This window comes from Dermochelys coriacea, chromosome 2, assembly GCF_009764565.3.
Source record: "Dermochelys coriacea isolate rDerCor1 chromosome 2, rDerCor1.pri.v4, whole genome shotgun sequence".
Classification (NCBI taxonomy): Eukaryota; Metazoa; Chordata; order Testudines; family Dermochelyidae; genus Dermochelys; species Dermochelys coriacea.
Window position 1 is genome coordinate 45,393,795 of NC_050069.1, and position 8,226 is coordinate 45,402,020.

Consider the following 8,226-nt stretch of genomic DNA (forward strand, 5'->3'; position numbering starts at 1 on the left):
CAGATCATGCTCCTGATTTTAAAATGTGTAGCTAGTAAAAATTTTAACTCCTTCAGGTTTGGGGACACAATGAGGTATGGCTATTCTACACTTAAAATGCTACAGCAGTGCAGTGTAGACAGTAACTACACCCGTGGGAGGTAATCCACCTTCCCGAGAGGCAGTAGCTATGTCAACAGAAGAATTCTTCCGTCGACCTACCAGTGTCTACTCGGGGACTTAAATCAGATGAATTACACTGCTCAGGGGGTATGGTTTTTCTGAGCAACATAGTTATACCAATTTAATTTTCTAGTGGACCACGTCCTAATCAGAAGGCTGAGGTCAGTGCCAGGTCTAATAGCTCCTACTATAGTGCCCTTCCCACAGTAGCCCTATCTATGGACCTTTCTTGCTGACAATATCTTTCTCACCCCCTCTCTGGCTGTTTTGAAATCCTGTTGTCAGTCTTTCCTTTTCATATTAGTTACTACACACCTACTTAGCCCCTCTTTTCTCCTCCTATCCTTTTATGTATCTGAATGGGTGGTTTGATGCAGATGATTTATAGATGGACCATTGCACCACATTTTTGGTTTATTTTTGGTTGGAGTGGTGGGGATTTGTTTTAACAAAGTTCAACTGTTTTTATTAAGGGCCCCCGAACATGATTTAAAAATTAATCACGATATTAGGCAGTGAGGTAATGTATAATCACTCTGGTCACCAGTGGAAGTGACAATTTCCATTTATTGTGGCAATATAACAGTGCGGTATTCAAAGTCATACTCCATATTTCACTGCCTATGAAAATGGTAGTCAACACTGTATAATGTACAGGAGTATGTTGCCCTCTCCAGTGAACTGAAATTATTGTTTTTTAATAGAACAGTGTCTTTTTGTGTTGTAAAGAAGTATTATTATAAAGAGGATAGTTATACTGCAAGTTAATACATTTGGGAGCCTAAGTTAAGTAGCCCTAAGAAAAAGAGGATATGATAACAGACAGCCCTGTGGCATTTACTACAAAAGCATTTCTCAAATTCTGAAGCCTACTATAAATCAACTACACTGTAGAAGATTAATTTATTATAATTAAGGCAGCTACAGAAGGTTTTTCTTTGGAGAGGGGGAGTTAAGTGCAAATGCAAACTCTGGTGCTTTCTGCCAGCATTATTGAAGTGAAGAGCATGGAAAAGTTTTTTCCTGCACTGATGGATTTTGCAGATTGGTACAGTGGCACATTGTTTTCTGCTAGGTTGAGAGGTAGGAGAAGCATTTTTCATTGATATCCACTGTGGTGTGCATGCTTCGTTAATAATTTGCAATCTTGTTGCTAAAAGAAGAAAGAATGTAGGCCATACATACAAAATGGAGGACTCTATCCTGGGAAGCATATCTAAATGATTTGGGAGTCGTGGTGGGTAATCAGGTGAACATGAGCTCCCAGTGTGATGCTGTGGACAAAAGTGCTAACGAGGCCCTGGAATGCATAAACGGGAATCTCAACCAGGACCAGAGAGGTTATTTTACCTCTGCATTTGGTGTGGGTGCGACCCCTACTGGAATACTATGTCCAGTTTAGGAGTACTTGTGGCACCTTAGAGACTAACAAATTTATTAGAGCATAAGCTTTCGTGAGCTACAGCTCACTTCATCGGATGCATTTGGTGGAAAAAACAGAGGAGAGATTTATATACACACACACACAGAGAACATGAAACAATGGGTTTATCATACACACTGTAAGGAGAGTGATCACTTAAGATAAGCCATCACCAGCCGCGGGGCGGGGGGGAGGAGGAAAACCTTTCATGGTGACAAGCAAGGTAGGCTAATTCCAGCAGTTAACAAGAATATCAGAGGAACTGTGGGGAGTGGGGTGGGGGGGGGGAGAATACCATGGGGAAATAGTTTTACTTTGTGTAATGACTCATCCATTCCCAGTCTCTATTCAAGCCTAAGTTAATTGTATCCAGTTTGCAAATTAATTCCAATACAGCAGTCTCTCGTTGGAGTCTGTTTTTGAAGCTTTTTTGTTGAAGGATAGCCACTCTTAGGTCTGTGATCGAGTGACCAGAGAGATTGAAGTGTTCTCCAACTGGTTTTTGAATGTATAATTCTTGACGTCTGATTTGTGTCCATTCATTCTTTTACGTAGAGACTGTCCAGTTGGCCAATGTACATGGCAGAGGGGCATTGCTGACATGATGGCATATATTACATTGGTAGATGCACACGTGAACGAGCCTCTGATAGTGTGGCTGATGTGATTAGGCCCTATGATGGTATCCCCTGAATAGATATGTGGACGAGTTGGCAACGGGCTTTGTTGCAAGGATAGATTCCTGGGTTAGTGGTTCTGTTGTGTGGTGTGTGGTTGCTGGTGAGTATTTGCTTCAGATTGGGGGGCTGTCTGTAAGCAAGGAGTGGCCTGTCTCCCAAGATCTGTGAGAGTGATGGGTTGTCCTTCAGGATAGGTTGTAGATCCTTGATGATGCGTTGGAGAGGTTTTAGTTGGGGGCTGAAGGTGATGGCTAGTGGCGTTCTGTTGTTTTCTTTGTTGGGCCTGTCCTGTAGTAGGTGACTTCTGGGTACTCTTCTGGCTCTGTCAATCTGTTTCTTCACTTCAGCAGGTGGGTATTGTAGTTGTAGGAATGCATGATAGAGATCTTGTAGGTGTTTGTCTCTGTCTGAGGGGTTGGAGCAAATGCGGTTATATCGTAGCGCTTGGCTGTAGACAATAGATCGAGTGGTATGATCTGGATGAAAGCTAGAGGCATGTAGGTAGGAATAGCGGTCAGTAGGTTTCCGATATAGGGTGGTGTTTATGTGACCATCGCTTATTAGCACCGTAGTGTCCAGGAAGTGGATCTCTTGTGTGGACTGGTCCAGGCTGAGGTTGATGGTGGGATGGAAATTGTTGAAATCATGGTGGAATTCCTCAAGAGCTTCTTTTCCATGGGTCCAGATGATGAAGATGTCATCAATGTAGCGCAAGTAGAGTAGGGGCATTAGGGGACGAGAGCTGAGGAAGCGTTGTTCTAAGTCAGCCATAAAAATGTTGGCATACTGTGGGGCCGTGCGGGTACCCATCGCAGTGCCGCTGATTTGAAGGTATACATTGTCACCAAATGTGAAATAGTTATGGGTGAGGACAAAGTCACAAAGTTCAGCCACCAGGTTAGCCGTGACAGTATTGGGGATACTGTTCCTGACGGCTTGTAGTCCATCTTTGTGTGGAATGTTGGTGTAGAGGGCTTCTACATCCATAGTGGCTAGGATGGTGTTTTTAGGAAGATCACCAATGGACTGTAGTTTCCTCAGGAAGTCAGTGGTGTCTCGAAGATAGCTGGGAGTGCTGGTAACGAAGGGCCTGAGGAGGGAGTTCTCTGTGTGTGTCTGTGTGTGTATATAAATCTCTCCTCTGTTTTTTCCACCAAATGCATCCAATGAAGTGAGCTGTAGCTCATGAAAGCTTATGCTCTAATAAATTTGTTAGTCTCTAAGGTGCCACAAGTACTCCTTTTCTTTTTGCGAATACAGACTAACACGGCTGCTACTCTGAAATATGTCCAGTTTAGATGCACACAATTCAAGAAGGATGTTGATAAATTGGAAAAGATTCAGAGAAGAGCCATGAGAACAATTAAAGGATTAGAAAACATACTTCTAGTGATAGATTCACGGAGCTCAATCTGTTTCGCTTCAGGAGGAGAAGGTTAAGGGGTGACTTGATTACAGTCTGTAGATACCTACATGGGGAATAAATATTTAATAATGGGCTCTTCAGTCTATCAGAGAAAGGTATAACACAATCTAATGGCTGGAAACTGAAGCTAGAGAAAATTCAGGCTGGCAATGAGGCGTAACTTTTTTTTTTTTAATATTGAGGGTAACTAACCTTTGGGACAACTTAACCAGTTCATGATGGATTCTCCACCACTGACAATTTTTAAAATTGGATATTTTTCTAAAAGATATGTTCTGTGAATTATTTTGGGGAAGTTCTGTGATGTGTGTTATACAGGATGTCTGATTAGATAACCACAATGGTGCCTTCTGGCCTAGGAATCTACAATTCTATGAAAAAAGTAATCATATTTCTAGAAAATGCAAAAATAACCAAACACAATCTAAATTCATTGCTCACATTTGCATTCAAACCTTCAAATTCTTTTATGAACATGGTCTGTGTTGATTGCCAAAAAGGATATGTCTGGCCCACCAAAAAATTGATCATCTCGTCAAGTACAATTTTTCCATAACATGCTGAAATGGTGGCAGCAAAGCAGTGTTAATTAAAAAGCCACTTGGTTGTGGAAACTATATGGTCTGATGAAAACTTAACTTCTGCAGGTTTGATACAGATGGAAGGTAACATTTGTTCTTGATTTATCTGAAATGATGATACTGTATCTAACATTTTATTGTTTTGAAAATTTTCTCTCCTTTGTACAGGAAGTTGCCCTTGTCCTTGCAGCTATACTGGTATTTCTGTTGGCTTTCTACGCTTTCTTTTATCTTAATCTATCAAGTGAAGTTGACCTTGATCTGGATCCAAACGAAAACTAGCAGATGCAATGTATCTATCCTACCATCAGATTCTCTTCAGGAAAAGCAACTACCTTGAACAACGCTACTTGGGAACGCAGTTCTAATGCATAATAATACTATGCAATATCTCATCGCTCTGAAAATTCATATCTGCAGAACAGGCAAAGAAGACTCATGCAAAGCAAGCTGCTTAAGTTAAAACGGAAGCTGTACTATTATGAATTAAATGAATTGTTTACATTATTTGTTTCTCAGGCTGAGAACTCTGATGCCAAAAGACAGTTTTTTGCATATTGTTGTTGATATTGCAAACAATAGCTGCTGACTTCTGGGTAGGCTGTCCTGACTTAAATCCATGAATCCAAACTTTTCAATAGTGAAATTAGGTTTTCTTTTTTAAAAATACAAAAGAAAACACAAGTCCCCAAATACAAGTTGCTTTACTGATTTGTATTTCCAGGGCATCTGCACCACCCTGAGTCTTACACTCTCTCGCTCTTCACATAAAGAAAAGGAGTACTTGTGGCACCTTAGAGACTAACAAATTTATTAGAGCATAAGCTTTCGTGAGCTACAGCTCACTTCATCGGATGCATGAAGCTCACGAAAGCTTATGCTCTAATAAATTTGTTAGTCTCTAAGGTGCCACAAGTACTCCTTTTCTTTTTGCGAATACAGACTAACACAGCTGCTACTCTGAAACCTGTCATTATGCAAAGCTCTTCACATAGGAAGTCATAGGTAATTTCTCTTTTTAGAAATAGTCTCCCACTTCCAGTAGGGCTTATTTTATATCCGAGATTTTATGTGCACATGTATCTACAGTAATCTTTTTTCATTCCTTGCCAACTGCTCAGTGCACATGTGCTCTGTCAGAAATGGCACCTGGATGACAGAAGCTCAAACATTAACATATGCCTCTGAAACAGAGTTCCTTGCCTTTTGGGCTGTCTGCACTGGTATATGTAGAAAGTTCAGTTGATGCTGATTTTAATTAGTATATTGCTCTATTATTAATATGAAGCTGAAATTCTATTTTAATTATACTGTTCCTGCTAATTGCAATAGCAGCTTGCTTCTCTCATTAGGAGGCTGTGGTAAAAATTTGTTTTCCAGTTATACTATCTTTTTCCCATCAAACTAATGTAAGGGGTTGTACCAGCTAACAAATCTTTTTCATGCTTACTCCCCAAAACTGGAAGAGTCTTGACTCACTGACATCTTGTAGAAACTCTGTTGGCAAATTAACCCTAATTTCTCTTATATAACAGTCTCATAACTAAGGGATAAACCACTGAGTTCCCTTTGTTTAGTGACTGTTTTGGAAGTGTTCAGGTTAGACTTAGATTTGACATGAGACTATTGGAGGCAAAGAGAAACCAAAACTATACTAATAGTGTAGTATATAAGATTATGTTTATTTTAAATTGACCCACAACCCCATTATCACCACTTAAAACCTGGTTCAGGAATTTAGATCAATATGGTTAATGTTTAGACCATACAGTATTGATGCCTATATACACTATGAGTCTCTAAGGATACACTTTTTATGTTCCATATTCGGTTTGTGTAATATAGGACACCTCATCTAGAAATGTGGAATACACCAGCATCTCCAACATATGTATGAAAAGGAAATATTATACTTATTTCTCATTCTCTAAATTGTGACTTTTGCAGTCACCAAATCCCCAAAATCATACATTCATAGTACTTGTAGTCCAGTAATATTATATATGCCACCAAATGTCTAGCAACGTATAGCACTTGGAGTGAAGCATTTTATGATGTGGCATTCCTTTCAGTGTAGTGAAAGGCAATCACAAGCTGGCATTTTGGATGTGACATGCCTTTCACTTCACTGAGTGCCATACCACATGTCTCAAAATGCTGCAGTCCTCTCTTTCATTTTGCATGAGCATTTTCCACTAACTCACAGGATGCTGTAAGGATTATGTAGCTAATGTTTGTACAGTGCTTTGTATGAGACATGCAATAGAAGTGCTAAGTATTTTGTATTGTTATATATATATTCTGTGTTCTGAAACAGTTAGAAATATTCTTCTTTTCATTTAACTTAAAATAGTAACTTGAAGTTATTAGAACAAGAACATTTCCCATATTGTGTGAGTCACAAGTAAAAACCAAACTGCATCTGTGGATGAATTAAATCTGTTTATTGGTTTATGGACCAGAAGTCCCCTAGACTAGAAAATTTTACAAATCTCCATTATGTTCTCAAGTACTGCATTTTGCATTCAGCTATTTTTCATTCAGGTGACAGACATAACTAAGTCACATGTAACTAGGGAGCTGCTATTGCTTAGAACATGAGAGGAGATTCATGCCCAGTGCACATGGGAATATATGGAGAATATTGCAGCAAATACATGGAAAATATTGCACTTGTGCTTTCTGTAACTAGTGGACTGAAAGCATAAGTGCAATATTTTCCATTATTTTTCAGTCCACTAGATACAGACAGAGGTTTGTTAATAGCAGGTGTCCCAGCTTTAGTCAAACTATCCACCTGTTTTATTTTTTAATTTATAAACACAAATGCATTAAACATAAGGCCTGAGTTGGGTCTTGCTTACACCTATTTTCACTGTCTCCTTTGACTTTAGTGAAATTACTCCTGTTTACTCCTAATTACTCTCACTAATGTGAGATCAAAATTTGCCCTGTGATTATGTCTCCCAGTATACCTTTTGGAGCACAGCAGGTATCCATTCCTGATATCTTTAAGTGAAGTTGCTTTTAGCTCCTCAAATGCATGCTAGGTGTGCGCGCTCTCTGTCTCTCTCTCTAATAATGATACCTATGTATGTATCTGAGATCGGAATCAGTCCCATAATTTTTAGGTCATTTGTCTTTGTAACCATAGCTCATGGACTATTTTAATAATAAAATGAATTTTTAAACTTTGAACTTTTTGAAAGCGCTTATTAAAGTTGGATCTATTGCATTGCTATGAAACGTACATTTGAAAGAACATTAAATTAGCTTAGATAACACAATATACAAGTTTGAGCAGTGTTACCAAAGAATGCACACTGTTTATAAGTTGTGGACCAAACCAAGTGATTTCTGCCCCTGGTTTAAATGTTGAAAATGTAACATAGAGAGCTTCATTTCTGTTCTAGTCTCCTCAAATACAGTACATTTTACAAATTGAACTGCTTTGATCTGGTCCTAGTCATATTAAACCAATAGAAAATACTGTAATAGTAATTGTATATGGCTTGCTACCACCTTGGACTTGACTCAGCTCCATAGGGCAGCTATAAAATGAGGGAGTTCAATTCTGGGGATAGAGCAGGCTCCAGTATTGCTGCAGCCCTCTGCTTAAGGAGTGCATCTTTAAACTCTAGACCAGGCTCCTAGCCAGCAGAAGCAACTTAGGAGGTGCACTGACTCAGAGCAGCTCCAGCTGCTCTAGTCTTGGCTGGCCATGCCTTCTTTTTTGGGCAGTGATGGATGGCTCTAGGTCCTGCAGAAGAATGAGGGTTGCTGCTCTGTTTCACCTCCCCACTTAGGTACATGTTTTGTCTTTGGAAGGATTGTAGCTGCTAGCAATGATCCTGAGTAATACAGCTTGGTTTAGTACCTGTTTTTTCTTTGACAAGTAAAAGCAAAATTTGGAACAATTTCAGGAGTACAACAGAAGCCTACGAACTCCATAAC

General features: G+C 39.4%; 1 protein-coding gene across 1 annotated transcript in view; it reads left to right on the forward strand.

Moving 5' to 3' along the window:
* TRIQK (triple QxxK/R motif containing) overlaps positions 1–7,470 on the forward strand; it is a 94,955-nt gene extending 87,485 nt beyond the window's left edge. The window contains 1 exon segment of the mRNA XM_038392788.2: positions 4,441–7,470. Within this exon segment, the coding sequence (XP_038248716.1) occupies positions 4,441–4,554 (114 nt within the window). The 3' untranslated portion in view covers positions 4,555–7,470.
* The last annotated feature ends 756 nt before the right edge of the window (positions 7,471–8,226 follow it).